At 42.8% G+C, this 17,461-nt stretch overlaps 1 protein-coding gene across 1 annotated transcript; it reads right to left on the bottom strand.

Moving 5' to 3' along the window:
- Window positions 1-4,596: 4,596 nt before the first annotated feature.
- gorab (golgin, rab6-interacting) lies at window positions 4,597-10,880 on the bottom strand. The gene is made up of 5 exons (XM_061077952.1): window positions 10,674-10,880; window positions 10,053-10,563; window positions 9,356-9,457; window positions 9,105-9,245; window positions 4,597-6,454 (listed from the first exon to the last, which is right to left on the bottom strand). The coding sequence occupies exons 1-5, from the start codon at window positions 10,726-10,728 to the stop codon at window positions 6,031-6,033; spliced, it is 1,233 nt and encodes a 410-aa protein (XP_060933935.1). The 5' UTR covers window positions 10,729-10,880; the 3' UTR covers window positions 4,597-6,030.
- Between the last annotated feature and the right edge of the window lie 6,581 nt (window positions 10,881-17,461).

Raw genomic sequence — 17,461 nt, 5'->3', positions numbered from 1 at the left:
CAGGTTCTGCTTGAATTCGATTATTAGACAAGTTGTGTTCAAACAAACAAACAAAGGTTCATTCAGCAGCTTTCACGTTTCCTGCAAACAAACAGAACTCAATACAAACAAACTAGTTCAAGGTTTGTCTTTTCAAAATAAAGCTACTTCACGCACACGTTAGACACAACACACAAATCAAAACAACACGTTGCTGCGAGGCCGGAATCTTCAGATGATTTGATAATTAACGACATGTTGAGCAGTGGGAGGAAACCTCATGGTGTCACTTCCTGTTTTATTTTCTATCTGTTCCACAAACTGTTTGTGTCTTCAATCCAAACCCAGAGGTTCTCAACGTCCCCACATGTCAGGAAGCTCCTGGGCTCGGCTTCCACTTCCTGCTCCACATCAATCTTTAAGAAGGATTTTTACCGATTCACGTTTAAACTGCACAGACGCAGAATTCACTAAACGTCAGGTCTGAAGGTCTGAATGTCTGAAGGTCTGAAGGTCTGAGCAGGGACGTGAACCCATGAGCTCCTGTGGAACCTCCAGGTGAAGAGAGAGCTCCAGGTGAGAGGATCTGATCACACACGGAGGTTCATTGTTTCCCCGAGCGTCAGAACCTTCAGCTCTGGAATCTCCTCGTGTTTCCAGGTTCACGTCTTCGTCTGCTCCCTGTCCGGCTCCTCTTCTTCATCCTGAGATCTTTGTGTTCTTCATGGACTCACGCTGACATATTCCAGAGTTTCTACCAGGAGGCTGCAGAAGCTCCAGAAGACGTCCAGAGACACAGACTCAGATGTTTGTTCTCACAGACAGAAGCTGCAGAACTCGTCCAGACTTAAGTTCATGTCTGAAAATAGATTTTTGTCTGGTTCAGTTTGGATAAATATGAATAACCCAAAAGTGTTATTGATGTATTTTGTTTGTGTTTATACGTCAGGTACTAGTTATTACTTTATATATATTAATAGTTCGATTGGCTGATTTCTGACCATAAAACTTCTTGAGGAAAATATTTTAAAAAGGCAGATTCAGGATCATCTTGTTCACTTTCTCTCACAATGTTTTAAGACAAATAAATAATTTCTCTCTGTTGTCTTTTAAATTCCTCCGATAGGAACCAGATGATCGTGTGCAGGACTAAAATGACATTTAAATGTAAACGCACGAGTCGAACCTCTCCGGTGATAATTATGATATTAATACTTGGAAAGCAGAACATTAGGTTTTGCAGTGACGAGTTCTCGTGACGGATCCGACACGTTTAAATAAAACGCTTCCTCTCGGGTCCTAATGGGTTTTTCTTTCTCAGTTGATTCTGTGTTGACTCAGGCTCTTTGTGCACAAACGACCTCGGGGCTAAAAGTGATGATGATGATGATGATGATGGTGGTGGTCCCGCGCCGCCGCCATCCCCCCCCCCCCACCGCCCCCGCCGCTGTCCAGTGACCCCTGGTGCTGATTGGAGCAGAGTTTTGGCCCCTGTCCTGTTTTATTTCCCTAATTGGAGGTAAATGGCCTCTTTGTTGACTCTTTACTTCCTGTGCAGGGAAACATATGTTACAGACACACGTCCCCCCCCCCCACCCCCCACCAGAGCTCTGACTGATTGCAGCGGCTGCCTGTGGGTCTGGACAGCTGAGCCGAGCCGAGCCGGGCCGAGCCGAGCCGAGCCGGGTTACAGACTCTGAGCCGTCAGCACCGGAGCTGCAGTGTCTGAATGTGGCTCCAGGTTTTTTCATTTTACTGTAACGTACAATACGACTCAACTTTTTTCTCTACATTAAACCTGATAATAAAGTTTACACAAGGTTATATTTATATGAATATTTCACAGATGTGTACTCCTGCCATCGTGATGTAGAATATTAGGAAGCAGCTCATTAGGTTTCATAATTACATTTCATCTTATTTTTCTGTTTATCTTCACATCATGTGTGTTGATGTTTAACTGGTTTTAGTTTTACTGTTATTGTTAAGAGAGTTTGATGTAATTACAATTAAAATCATCTTATTTTAAATATATTTAGGAAAATGCCTTTATGTCTAAATATAGTAAATCTTTATTTGTATTTTATATCTGAAAGAAATCCCACTAAATGTAAAGGTGTTGGGTTTTTTAAGGTGTTCGGGTTAGAATGAAATGAAATGAGTGTTTTCCATGTTGAAGAAGTGATGTCAGTTTATAGAGAATTATAGATAAGAGTCTACATTTATTATTTTTATATTTTAAATCATGTCTCCAGCGGTGGACCGTGGTGCATCCGTGGTAACAGCAGTGATTCGGCTCCACTGAGTGAATGTAGGTTGTATGAAGCATCTTTGTGTTTTACGAGCGCTTGTGTGTAGCGCTGCTGTTGTGTGTCTGTTGCTGCTGCACCGTTGTGACTGTAAACGTTCTGTGGTTGTGTTCCACAATCTGCTGCTGATTACAACAACACGCAGACTTTATTTAACAGAGCTCAGGGACCGTGTGAAATTAATTCTCATTATTACAGCACCGCAGCCAGGGGCCGTCCAGACGTCACCACACTCAGCTTTTCATTTAATGTCCTGAAGTCAAACTTATTATATTGTATTTATCATCTTTCTGTTTTTAACTTAAGTTTTTATCATTTATTTCCCCCTTGAAGTTTGGAAGCTCAAATCCACCAGTGACAGAAAAAGATGAAAACTGAGATTTCATCTTTTTTTAAAAATAAACAATGCTAAGAAATGTTTGGAAATAAAAAGTCAACGCGGCATTTTGACTTATTTCAGGATTTTGACTTATTATCTGGTAACTTTGATTTTGTGTTATTTTCTTTCACATCCACGTTCAAACAGAATTTTATTTTCTCTGTTGTTCAAGCATCAAAATCTGAAGAGTTTCTTTCAGTGAAAGATTTTAACTTCCTCTTATTTAAAACTTTATCAAGTTGACTGACAGTGAAGAAATGTATTAATTTGACTGCAACACTGAAACGTTAAATCATAGTATAGTTTGATGATGAGATCATATCTAAATCATATTATTATCCTGCAGTTTAATTAATCTGGGGAAAAAGAGAATCAATGAGCTCTGATATGAAACTCAGCAGAGTTTTATATAAACAAACAGATTATATATATTTCTCCGTGATGAGTTCAGAGTTCATCTGATCCGTGAATCCTTCACATGGACGAGAGACTTTCAGTCAAACCTGAGTTTTCTCTCTGAATCTCGGACTTCTCAGGTTTCAGGGTCTTTCTCGACCTGTCGCGGGACGACAGCGCCACATAAATCACACTTTACTTTATAAAGCGTCCACTCTCTGAAGTCTGGCCCAACACACACAAACACACACACACACACACACACACACACACTTACCCATGGAAATGTGATTTCCAGTGTAGAGATCCCTGCAGCCTGAAGCTCGGTTGGACGCCTTAATCTCCGCAGCCTGCACCTTCTCATTTTTCTTTGTCATGATCCGGGGCACGTTTCTTTTCTAACACACTGACACACACACACACACACACACACACACTGACACACACTTACACACTTCTCCAAACATGGTGACAGTCGTTGCTCTTCTTCCCTTTTAATCTGAAAAGAAAAGAAACAACCTCTTAGATTCAGTTTGTTCAAGTTCAAGCTGAGATAAATAGGAATATTTACATACAACTTAAATTAAAAATTATTTTGGTTGAATTCAAGAAATATAAAAGTTGGACTTTATCAATGGAGGAGACTTTTAAAACAACCATTTGAAATGAACTCATGTTAAGGTCTGAATTCAGAAATGATCAAAGTTGCTAAATGGTCCCATCATGTTGTATAGCTGTTACACATATATAGTTGTTATACAATTACATGACACTTAATTTCATTATTGATTTATAAAAATGTTAAAGCTCATTTTATTAACTTTATTAACTCTCAGTAAAGATACCGTCCTGGAAACTAAAAACAATTTTTTTTTTTAGGTGTAAAACATAAAAATCCAACTTGTTTATCAACTAATCAATTTGTTAAAAAGGTTTTATTGTGAAGTGAGGGATTGAAAAGCTTTTATTTTTAAGAAAATACTTAATTACAAACTTAACAAACTTAATTTAGATCTTTGCATCACGTCACAAAGATGCTTCATATTTTAGTAAAATTTTAATCTGCAAAGTGACTTTATTTCCCAAATAAATATTGTGAAGTTAAAATGTACAATATTAAAATACAAAGTATCAGAAAACGCTGAGTGCTCACACTGGAGTTGACTGTGAGTGGAAGTGGAAGTGTGTGTGGCTGAGGTGAATTTATCTGCGTCTGGTGAAACGCTGGAGATCAAACGCTGACCCCGGGGCAGACGAGCCGGTGGTCGCTCGCCCGCTCCCAGCTTCTGCCTCCCCACTAATTAAAAGAGCTGTTTTTACGGCGTCTCGTTCAGCTGGCCAGATGTGACCGGAGCGCCGTAAACTCTCTGAGCAGTTTACAGAAACACTTACTGCACTTTAAAAAAAAGAGCCAGGACTTGAAACAGCGAGGGGAGTCGCCCGGTGCTCCCTCCGTCTGAGTCCTGTCCCGCAGGTCAATCATCCCAATAACTGAAATGGAAATCAAAAGAAAACAAAATACACGAAAGGAAATGATGTTCTTTTAGTTTATTTTAGTAAAATATCAAACAGTAGTGTGTATAATAAACCCTCTCCCCTTTTAAATATTACAGCTTTAAATAACTTTTCTTTGCAACATTTACTACAAACATTCAAACTAATGAAACTTTAGTCAGAAGCAGATCTTTGTGTTTGTTCCGTGTGTTTCAGATCTCCTCTTCCCGCTCGGAGCTCCGCTGCTCAGCGACAGGACGACTCAGCTCTGAGGAGCAGACCCAGGATCAGCTGCCACCACACAGGGAACCCGGGTCCCGCTCACCCACAGGAAGTGAGCGGGACCCGGGTTTCCTCTTCGCCACAGAGACACAATCACAAACTGTCCTCATCTCCAGAGATTAGTTCACGTCTGATGTGAAACCACATGTTCTGATCTGCTGCTGATTCAAACACCAGGAGTTTCATAGATTCACTTTCCACAAAGAACCTTTTTCACAACAGAAATCAAAGTCCTCAGATATCAAATACATACAAGCAGCCTGGAGTGATCTTAGGATTTGTACAGTTGATATTTCTGTTCGCGCGTTCTCATTCTTCTCAGTCTAGTTTTCTATAATCATCTTGTGAGTAGTTGTAGAGAATCATCGCCGGGCATTTTGTTTTTATGTAAAGTTAAATGTGTCTCTTGAAATCATCAAATAAATTCAAACAATTGATTAAAATTCTGAAATCAGACATCAGATAAACCCCGCCTCGAGTAAATGAATTTAAAACAGAAAGTCACATGGATTCATTCTTTTTTCCCCGAGCTCAGAATCAGAGAGTTCTTCCTCTCGTGTGCAGGAGACTCAACCGTCAGGTTTCTCTCTTCATAAAGTGTCTCAGTGGTCAAACCTTTACACCTTAAACATTATTAACCTGATACCGAGGTCCCAGGATATCACCGGTGTGGTGACTACGCTCAGAGAACTGTTGGTTCGGATCCAGAATCAACTGAAGGGACATTTCTGTTGCTGAAGAGGTTTTTTTTTTATATTTAAATGTTGTCATACGACACTTGTGTGGAAAATTCCTGCTGAAAACACATTTCATTTGTTTTCCTACAGAAGGTTTTCGCAGCAGCTGAAGTTTACTTGATGTTTTCATGTTCTCGGTTCAGATTGAGACAGAGCTGCTCGTCTTGGTTTGATTGTGAGACTGTGACCGATGAGGTGATCAGCTGAACCGGGACCAGGACCAGACGGCAGCTGATCCTCTGGAGGCGGAGCCTGTTAGTAGAGGAACCGGTCTGGATGAAGAGTCACTGCAGTCGATGACTTGAGGTTTGATGCCAGACGGAGACAAACGGTTCAGCAGAACCTGCATCAAGCTGTGACTCTCACTGACTCACTCAGGTTCATTCGGATCCCACAGAGGAGGACGTGTGATCGGGTCCAGATGTTCCACAGAGGAGGTGACACACTGTGATCATCAGGACGCCACCGCCTCGCTCGGGACGCCGTTCTCCAACGTGTCACAGTCCTGCTCAGTCTTTGTTCTCACGTCCCCCCCGCTCTCCTCCCTCACACTCTCGTCCTCGGTCGGTTTAGAGACTTCAGCTGATTGCACGGCTCCCTCCTGGTTCGACACTAAGCCGTTTCTCTGCATCTCCTCACAGCTTCTCCTCCTCTCCTTCTCCTCCTCCTCCTCCTCCTCTCTCAGCTTCTCCAGCACCTCCTCGGGAGCCTGGAGCTGCAGCTGCTGCATCAGCTCCTCCAGCTTGTGGGCCTTCCTCAGCTCGTTCTGCTGGATGATGGCACAGAGATGCTCCGTCATCTGCTCCTTCGCCTCCGTCTTCCTGTGCAGGTCCAGCTTGGCCGTCACGTACTCGGCCTCGGCCTTCTCGAAACGCTTCCTGTCACAAACATGAAGGAAATAAACAGGTTGTCACATTAGATTTGATTTGTGCATTAATCTCAGCTTCACTTTCCCTTATTAAAAACTGTTTCTCTACATTTAGAGCAGTGATTCTCAACCAGGGGTCGTGAGATGGTTGTGAAGAAAAAACTTATATATTCAAAATAAACGTACATATTTCAGACTGGGAATTGTTTCAATGCTACAGCTTCTGCAGCATTGATACGATCAGCTGGAGACTCAGAGAAAAGAATAATCGAAGCATCATGATTCTTCTTCAAGTGAGAAAACACAAAGATTTCATCTCAACCGTTTTGATGATCGATAAATAGTTTAAATAATGAATGAGGGAAAAAAGTTGTGTTCTGATTCTCTGAAGATTTTTCTAATTTGCTCTGTTCTTTTTAATTTGAACATCTTCAAGTCACATGTTCATTAATCCTTTAATTTTATTTATACTTGACAGCTGCAGCTCGTGTTTGAACATTAATGATTGTTGTGTGTCTGTGTGTGTCTGTGTGTGTCTGTGTGTGAGTGTGTGTGTGTGTGTGTGTGTGTGTGTGTGTGTGTGTGTGTGTGTGTGTGTGTGTCTGTGTGTGTGTGTGTGTGTGTGTGTGACCGTGAACAGAATCTTGTTTATCAACGTTTGTTCAAATAAAAATCAACGGTTTAAAAAACGTTGGCTTCTTTTGTTAAATAAAACAAAATAGAGAAACGTATTTACATTACTCAAAACTTTAAATATGCTGTACTGGCACTGGCTGTGAATACTTCGGGTCCCAGCCGTGGTGAGGACAGAGTTGGCTCCTCCCACAGCGCCGGACACAGAAACATTGTTTTAATCGTGAGGAACAGAACGCACAACAACCGGCGCTGCTTGGAAACGCTGCGGAAACAAAACCACACAACGTCAATCACTTTCAGAAGATGAATTTTCCCGTCAGGGCCTCATGTTCAAACCTCAGCGAAATCTCCACAACTGATTAAATCAACACAACCATAACACAGTCCAGTGTAATGAGTGTGTGAAGGTCAGGTCCACCTCCCGTTACACAAACATGTGTAATGAAGAGTGTGATGACGACACACAACGGGCTGCACAAGGTCAACTGGAGATTTACTGGATTTCTGTGAGCAGATGTCGTGCTTCGTTATAAAACTCTTTATAAACACCACTTTATTTGATATTTTACACGTTATTCAGGATTTTATTGTTGCAATCAATCTGTGTGAGCTGGAGCAGAAGTGTGGAGAGACTCTGGTGTGCATCACCAGTGTGTTAATAAAAAACAGTTACTGGAAAGCAGCTGCAGGGGGCAGTGTTCTGAGCGTCAGAGGGCGTTTCCAGTAGATCTGCTGTGTTTCACCCAGTGAACACAAAGCTCCTCTGGGAGAAGCAGCAGGAAACATGACGACTGGACAAACTTCATTCATTAACAATGGGCTCAGTTCATCAACTGTCCCAGTGAGTCAACCTCAATATTCTGATATTAACCAGTTAAATACAGTATTCTGAATTAGACGTCTTGTAAACTGCTTGTTCCGAGCATCACAACTGAAGACGTGTGGAGTATTCTAACTTTACTCACATGATGTAGACATGTATACGTCTTATTCACATTATAACTTCCTGTTGGACGTTTCACATTAAACTTTTTCAAGTTGTTTTTAATTCTGGTGGGAACGTGTTTAATGTTGCACGAGTCATAATTAGACTCTGCTCTGACATGTAAACAGGAATATTCCATCAGCAACTCATGGATCCCGCCTGGATTACTGCAACTCCCTTCTCTTTGGTCTCCCACACAAACTCCTCCATAAACTTCAACTGGTACAGAATGCTGCTGCACGGATCGTCACGAGAACACCATCCATCAGTCACATCACCCCCGTTCTACATCAACTCCACTGGCTTCCTATTAAACACCGCATTAACTATAAAATCCTCCTCCATACATTTAAGGCCATCCACAACCTCGCTCCTCCATACCTCTCTGACCTCCTCCACATCAATGTCCCTACCCGGTCTCTCAGGTCTGCCTCCTCCATCAGCCTGACCGTCCCCCGAGCCCATCTGTCCACCATGGGATCTAGAGCCTTCTGCCACTCTGCCCCTCAACTCTGGAACTCCCTTCCTCCGGACATCAGGAACATTGAGCCAACTTCAATTGATCTTTTTAAATCTACCATCAAAACCCACCTATTTAAACAGGCATATAACTCTTATTGTTACTGTGTGCTGATGTTGATGTTCTGCTGCTGCTCTGCTTTGTGCATTTTAAAACTATTGAAACTGACTGTATTGCTGACTGCTGTACGGCGACCTTGAGTGCCCTGAAAGGCGCCTTATAAATAAAATGTATTATTATTATTATTATTATTATTATTATTATTATTATTATTATTATTATTATTATTATGTCAGCATCATAATCAGAGGGATTAGTCTTATTCAGATTAAAAGTCAGGATATTGGTGACATGGTAAGTTGGAGTCAGTTCTGTCAGCTGGAGAAAGGTCGCTCAGAGAAGCAGGTGTTTGGGATTCGTCCCGACTCGGCGTTTAAAATGCTTCCTCAGTAGAAGGTTTATTTTTCACATCAGCGAGTCTATCTGTCCCTCGTCAGGTGGGCGGAGCTTGTGTCCTACCTGGCGGCGCTGTAGCCCCAGCTGGCGTGTTCTATCTTCTCCCTCAGGATGCCGATGTCGTTGGACACCATGTCGTCCAGGGCCTGCAGCTCCTTCTGGATCCTCTTCAGCTTCACAGCCTCCGCCTGCGTCTGCTTGGACCTGAGCACAGACACACACTTGTGTTGCAGACAGACACACACTTGTCCTCACTGTGTTGACCAACACCGGTCACCACATTGTGTTGCTGACAGACACACACACACACTTACTTCTCAGCTATGGTCTTGGACAGCAGAGCTTTCTTGCGTTTGTTCTCCTCCTCCATGACTTTCTGCTCCTGCTGCAGAGTCTCCAGACGCGTCTTCTCCCGTCTGACACACACAGAGGGAACACAACTATTCAAGAAGAAACTCACAACATTCAGCGTCTAAAGGAAACGAATAACATGCACCTCCAACTTAGTGGAAGTTTTATTTTTTTAGCTTATGTAAAATTAAACTAGATTCAATAATCTGTAGAAAACGATGCATACATCAGAGTTTGAAACAGACTTTATTACACAGAGGAACCTCAGATGAATCCCTGGTTCAGGTCTCATGGTCCCTGATGGGATCTGAACTGGATTCACACAACGAGTGGTTGTAGCTTGAGCTCCACATGTATGAGCTCAACCTTATGGATGATTATACATCAACGTTTGACTCCATGTCTCTTCATCTTGGACCTCAGACTCAGTCACTGACCCACGGTTCAGTCTGAGCCTCATTAAGAGAAGAACTGTGTTCGAGTCTCACACGTCTGTGCAGAACTAGGAGATGTGTTCCAGTGGAAATCAACACACGCTGAGATTTGACCTGATTGACAGTTCGATCAGAACCACATGAGAACAGAACCACATGAGAACAGAACCACATGAGAACAGAACCACATGAGAACAGAACCACATGAGAACAGATCCATACTCACATTTCCACCTCTTGTTTCTCCAGCTCTTTCACAACCGGGGTTAGAACATCTGCGGCCGGCAGAAGGTTTTCACCCTGCGTCCCCTCGCCGGGCTTCGCTTCTAGTCTGACAGCCGGAGCCGGAGCTGGACCTCCTGCTGGGGCCGGACCTCCTCTAGGGGCCTGGGCCGGACCTCCTGCTGGAGCCGGACCTCCTCTAGGGGCCTGGGCCGGAGCTGGACCTCCTGCTGGAGCCGGACCTCCTCTAGGGGCCTGGGCCGGAGCTGGAGCTCCTGCTGGAGCCGGACCTCCTCTAGGGGCCTGGGCCGGAACCGGAGCTGGAGCCACGGCCGCTGGCTCTTCTCTCGGCGGCGGCTTGGTGAGTTGCTGCCCCGGGGGAAGCGCAGGGCTCCCGGCTCCTCCGGCTCTCTCAGCGGCTTGGTGGAGGGCTCTCTCCCGCAGTAACTGCTGCCGGGTCCGGTTGGCTGGAGCCGGCTTCCGCCCGCGGGAGGCCCCTGGGGGTCCGGCTGATTCTGGGGACACACAGGTCGAGTTTAGGTCAGTTTGTTACACAGAGGAGCACGTGTTGGAGCCGGGGTCCGGTGCTGACCGGCCCGACAACACCAGCAACAAGCCGCGGTACCTTCCAGCTGCATCCTCCGCAGCTCCGCCTCGGAGAAGCCGGCCCAGCCGCTCATGTCCCTGCTTCTCCCCGGGGACAGCTCGATCCAGCCGGCGGGGATCCTCCTCACCGCCCGGGCCCGACTAGTCCCCGGAGGTCGTCTTCATTCTAAAGCCTGATTATCCAAACAAGCTCCAGGAAGATCCGAGCTGCGCCGCCATCTTTGTTTACCCCTGCCACGTCAAGGACCCCGAGAGGACCCGACAAGGGAAGCCGCAGATCCCGCCTGAACATAAAAATACTGAGATGTCGATATTTAATATGAGAATAAAAACCAGTCTGTTCTGTTTATGACATTTTTTACGTGGACGTTTTTATGGATATGTTCAAATAAACACGACTTTAGTTTTTTACTTGTACAACACTTTTACGTTCAGGCACAAGAGGGAACAAAGTTTGAGGTTTTCTGAGCCGGTGGAGATTCTTTATGGGTTAATTTGATTTAATCAAATTAAATGAAATTTAAAAAAAAAGACTAAAAATTAATAAGATTTAAGAAATAGATAATTTAAAATAAAATAAAGAAACACATATCACAATGAATTTGGATATTTTTTATCATCACTTCATAGATAAAATAAAAGTGTCAACGAACATAAAGACGATCTATATGGTTTATCAATACATTTAGTCTTATATATAAATACATATATAATTAAACAGCCATAAAAAAATCAAGAAAATGTTTTAAAAGTTATGTATCAGCACAATCTCTGTAAGTATAGACAGGAATAATAATATCTCCGTCACCACAAACTTTGTTCACATTTTCGTCTTCTACGTGTGTGTCACCACTTTTTCACCTTCTCTGGGAAGTGCACATATGTGATGGGTTAAAATGCACCGTGTACCCTGTTAAAAACACCGCTCCATATACTGGAACACTAACTTCACATCATATGTGATATGTGTTAATATAAATCATATTGATATTATATATCATTCTATACAATAATATTGTCTTTTGCACACTCTGTCTACATGTTCTTATACTCATAGTATATTATGTTATCTATTGTATATTCAAATTTATAATTTATACCTCTACTATATATCATATCATATTATATCATACTCTTTGTATTTTCTTTGTATATATAAGTCTATATACACATATTTATACATGTGTACATGTTGTTATTATTATTATTATATTTACTATTATTATTATATATACTGTTGCTGCCATTATTACTATATACTGCTATTATATTGGTATAATTACTATCATATATAAATATATATTATGTTATATTATATACTATATATACTGTACTATTTTTATATACTGTCTAACAATAACATTACCATCATATCATCAGTACTATTACCATCATCTTGCCACTGCACCTTATCTACCTATTTATCTTGTGTTTCTGTTTTTATTCTTTCTACCTAAAATTTTTTTATTTTACTCTATTGTATTGTATTTTATTGTATTCAAATAAACCGGCTGCTATGACAACTTAATTTCCCTTCGGGGATGAATAAAGAAATCTATCTATCTATCTATCTATCTATCTATCTATCTATCTATCTATCTATCTATCTATCTATCTATCTATCTATCTATCTATCTATCTATCTATCTATCTATCTATCTATCTATCTATCTATCTATATATCTATCTATCTATCTATCTATCTATCTATCTATCTATCTATCTATCTATCTATCTATCTGTCTGTCTGTCTGTCTGTCTGTCTGTCTGTCTGTCTGTCTGTCTGTCTGTCTGTCTGTCTGTCTGTCTGTCTGTCTGTCTGTCTGTCTGTCTGTCTGTCTGTCTGTCTGTCTGTCTGTCTGTCTGTCTGTCTGTCTGTCTGTCTGTCTGTCTGTCTGTCTGTCTGTCTGTCTGTCTGTCTGTCTGTCTGTCTGTCTGTCTGTCTGTCTGTCTGTCTGTCTGTCTGTCTGTCTGTCTGTCTGTCTGTCTGTCTGTCTGTCTGTCTGTCTGTCTGTCTGTCTGTCTGTCTGTCTGTCTGTCTGTCTGTCTGTCTGTCTGTCTGTCTGTCTGTCTGTCTGTCTGTCTGTCTGTCTGTCTGTCTGTCTGTCTGTCTGTCTGTCTGTCTGTCTGTCTGTCTGTCTGTCTGTCTGTCTGTCTGTCTGTCTGTCTGTCTGTCTGTCTGTCTGTCTGTCTGTCTGTCTGTCTGTCTGTCTGTCTGTCTGTCTGTCTGTCTGTCTGTCTGTCTGTCTGTCTGTCTGTCTGTCTGTCTGTCTGTCTGTCTGTCTGTCTGTCTGTCTGTCTGTCTGTCTGTCTGTCTGTCTGTCTGTCTGTCTGTCTATCTATCTATCTATCTATCTATCTATCTATCTATCTATCTATCTATCTATCTATCTATCTATCTATCTATCTATCTATCTATCTATCTATCTATCTATCTATCTATCTATCTATCTATCTATCTATCTATCTGTCTGTCTGTCTGTCTGTCTGTCTGTCTGTCTGTCTGTCTGTCTGTCTGTCTGTCTGTCTGTCTGTCTGTCTGTCTATCTATCTATCTATCTATCTATCTATCTATCTATCTATCTATCTATCTATCTATCTATCTATCTATCTATCTATCTATCTATCTATCTATCTATCTATCTATCTATCTATCTATCTATCTAAAATGCTGTTTGCTATAGTTTCTCTGTAACTTTCCTGAAGTAACATTCCTCCCCTGCAGATGTTTTAACTGTGAAACGATGTCAGACCTGTAATCAGACTTTTCCTGTTTCCCAGAAATCCATAAAGTTCCTTATTCCCGTCGTGCTAAGTGAGTCGGTCGAGTGGGGACTGAGGACCGGAGACGGGACTGAAGTTATCTCAGGTCAAGTCTATGTGATTTGTTTTTTATTGTTTTATTGTCAGAACATCACACGCTGCCTCCTTCACGTCTGTTTTTCATCATTAACTCTTTTTAGATATACAGCTGAGCTCAGCCTCCTTGTTTTCCTCAGTAATTGGTCTGAGGACACGGGGACACAGAGCGTGTCTTTTTAACCTTGGCAGAGCTGCCGAGCCCCAGCGATGCAAAAACAATGACCTCTGCTTGGCAACTAATAAAAACTGGCCTCCACATCTTTTTTGCATCTGGGGGCCAATTACGTGTGAGTTAAAAGGCGAAACACCTCAGGAGGGCATAAATCGCCGGCAGAGTGGAGACAGGGCCAGGCATGGAGGCCAGATGGCAGCGAGAGAACCACTTTGGCTTCAGTGTGTTTTGCTGCGGCGGCGTCGGGCCGAGGATGGGACGGCCTTGCATCCCTGATTAGTGGCAGCCAGAGGGGAGCACATGGCTCATTAGTGCGATGACCCCCCCGAGGCACTTCAGGGTTAGAGGTGGGGAAGTGAATAAATGAGTGGCACAGATACGGGAGAAGGGGGTTGCCGTGACGACTCGCTCAGTTCAGAAGTTCAACTTGTCAGATCTGTTGTCCACGTGTGTCCAGGAGCTTTTCAAAGAGCTGGAGAAAGTTCTGCTCTTCAGTTCCACAGCGAGTGGACGTCAGTCTGAAACATGGGAATAATTAAAACAGATTTTAACTGTGTTGGACGATTAATTGATTCAAACTTTACACATAAACTCAGCTACTGTTACACAACTTAATTACACAATGTGTCACTCAAATCAACCAAACCGTCTGACACACATTACAGATCACACAGAGGTTTCTGTATATTCGATACAATTTATTAAAATCATTTATATTTGCATTTATGACAATCATCTTTCAAAGCATGTTCCAAAAATCCTGTGACAGAGTCCGAACTTTGTGGCTCAGATAAAGAAATGAAAGATGTGAGATGAACAAGCATGTGAGAGAAAGTGTGATTCTTCACTGGAACCCAACACCCATCAGCAACCATTCAATCAACCTAAACCTGTTACACTTTTCTCATATATTATAATAATACATTATATTATTATGTAACAATAGATTATGTTTTATAACACATACAATGTCTGATGTGCAAATTAATCCTTGTTAAAGTCCCAAATATTCAGGGAAATGTACATAAAAGTAAAATCACTGCGAGAAAAAAGCTTTGACATCACATTTATCTGTAATTTGACAATTGCAATAATTCAAACTCAATTCAATGCTCCGTGAAGCTTCAACTGTTTTTCAAAGAGACGGAAACGTCAGAGGAATTTATTTTTAAGTCTAAGTGTAACATTCTCAAAGAGCAGCTAACGATACACATGATAAAAAACACATTTTCAACAAGTTTAATCATCCCAAGAACGTTTTCGTCTGTAGCTCTGTTGCTAGGCAACGGGTGTAAGGGCGGGACAAGCTGGGGACGCATGGGAAGGCCAGACCGTCTCATTTGAGTTCGGACCGTTGGAGGACGCAGGAAGTGGAAACCTAAACAGGAAGTGTTAATACTTCACCGCTGGTAGTGGAGTCATGTGACTGATGATAACCAATCAGGAAGAGAACGTCTGTGTCATCGTTTACACACGTCTCTGATTCAGAGGCTGGAAAGCTCAGGAGTCGTGTGGATACCTGGTGTTACCATAGCAACAGTGATGCTATGAACCTAAAAGGCGTTATTGTGGGTGGAGCCTGAGTCTCATCAGTGCTGTTGTATTTACAACCATGAGCTTTCAAGAAATACTTTGGTGAACATAAATTAAATTTGTATTGTTGGCATTATGTTGTGTGAGTGTCCACATCCCCCCCGCCCGCCCAGAGAGAAAGACGCTGAGCCCGTGGCGCTCAATCAAACAGGAAGTGCTGTGGAAAACAAACAGCCAATCGGGGGACACGTGTATCCGAGGGCTGCAGCCTGAGAGGAATTGAGGATGATTGGAGGTCAGGCCCTTGGGCTCGGAGCCGGGAGCACGAACGTCTAATTGCTGCTTAAAGAAACGTGTCTGCAGAGTCCACGCCGACCCGCCGGCCTCGCTCCCGTGTTCCGGCCGCGGCGCCTCCTCGCCCCTCGGCTGCTGTTCTGAATTTGTTCTTTAATTTCCATCCCTGACCTCTCGTCCTGCCATCTGCAGCCGGTTTGCGGCGCTAAGCAGCCGCGGTGACATCACGCTCGCTGGTTCCCTTCATCTCTTCACCCGGGAGTCTGCCTTTCTCTGGGGAACTGTCTTCTTTCTCTGGCCTCTCGGCTCGTCTGTTTTCTTCTTGTCATCATTCATCAGGATTCATCTTTACCTTCTGTTTGTCTGATTGTCAGCAAGAATGCACCAAAACTACTGACCTGATTCTACTGAAACCTAATGGAAGGAAGGGGCGTCGGCCAAGGATGAAACCATTAACTTTTGAAGCAGATCACAATAAACGGGCCGATCCAAGAATCTTTATTTCTCACAGAGAGAAGGGGCGTGGCCTTGGTGGAGGACGGACCCTCTGAGTGTCCTCATCATGTGGTTCAGCTTTTCAAAACAGCTTTTTTAAGTTTTTAACTTAAACGAAAACGGCTTTAGTGTCACACACATACATTAAACAAGATAAACTGACATGTTGGTGATGTTTGAGATTAAATATATAAATCATGCGAGTCTGAAACATCTTTGGAGTTAAAACTATCAAACCTAAAACTATTAAAGCTCACAATAAAAAGATCCTCCACCACGGACCTGGAAACCTCATGCCAAGAACCTCTTAATGTTCTTGGATCGCTTCCCTGGTCCATCTGAACCGAGGTCTGTGCTCCAGACTCAGAGGAGTTCCATCTGTGAGGAGGAGAAACCGGACCAAACAAAGCCTCCCTGTGTCACCTGCCCCCCCGCCCGGGTTCACCTGGCAGCGTGTGCAGCGCTCTAACGTTCAGGTTCCAGAAATTGAAAGTGAAAGTCGAGCTGTCAGTTGTGTTGAGGTGGAAACAGAAACGACAGAGCCTCAGACGGAGAGACAGGAGGCAGGACTGGAACAAACGGACCTGATGTCAGGACTGGATGTGGAAACAGGGGGAGTGTATCAGAACTGGCCCGAGGCGTCCTGACCTCTCATCCATCACCGGCCCCAAAACACACTGAAAATATGAATCTCATCGGGCTCCTCTCAAAGTTAAACTCTGACATGTTTTGGCAAATATTCTGTTTTGAGTTTAATCTCTGCGGCTCCTGAGCTCCATCTTAGTTCAGCATCATTAAAGACAAACTGGTAGAAACAGCTCGATTTAAAATATTTCATCAACTCCCAGTTGAATCATACGCAAACACACATAGAAGAGTGAAGCTGGTTGTTTGTTCCAATGCTTCTCAGAGGCGTTGCTAACTATGTTTACATTCTTCATGTCAAACTGACTTCAGTGGAAACATGACGACTCGTCTCTGAGGAGCAGCGATGATTTTATTCTGGAGTCGATAAAAGCTGGAGGTCGGGGCTGAAGTCTGGGTCAACAACGGTTCTGACTCTGACACGATCCGACACAACAGAACTTACAGATTAAAATCATTTGGTTTTGATGGTCAGTGTTTTGTGGTTTTCAGAGTTTTGGACGTTGGTCTTTTCTGCCTCATTTATTAAAATGTATCAGATTACAATCAGATCGAGTTTGACTATATGACAGTTCAGGTGTAAATCAGACTGTAAATAAAGACGGGTCTCCATCTCCTCTCACTGGCCAGAAATTAACTATTCATGTTGCACTCACAGTCTGTGCAGAGTCAGTCTCATGAGTTTTTAGATAATTTAATAACTAATTAATGAAATGTTCAAATCAGTGGAGTAGCAGCAGCTAGCATCCGTTAGCGAGTGAACACAGGAAGCAGTCGTGTCCTCGATGGTAAAGATTCTGTTTGTC

Source organism: Limanda limanda, chromosome 9 (genome assembly GCF_963576545.1).
Source record: "Limanda limanda chromosome 9, fLimLim1.1, whole genome shotgun sequence".
In the NCBI taxonomy this organism is placed as follows: domain Eukaryota; kingdom Metazoa; phylum Chordata; class Actinopteri; order Pleuronectiformes; family Pleuronectidae; genus Limanda; species Limanda limanda.
This window is presented reverse-complemented; position numbering and strand designations above follow the sequence as displayed.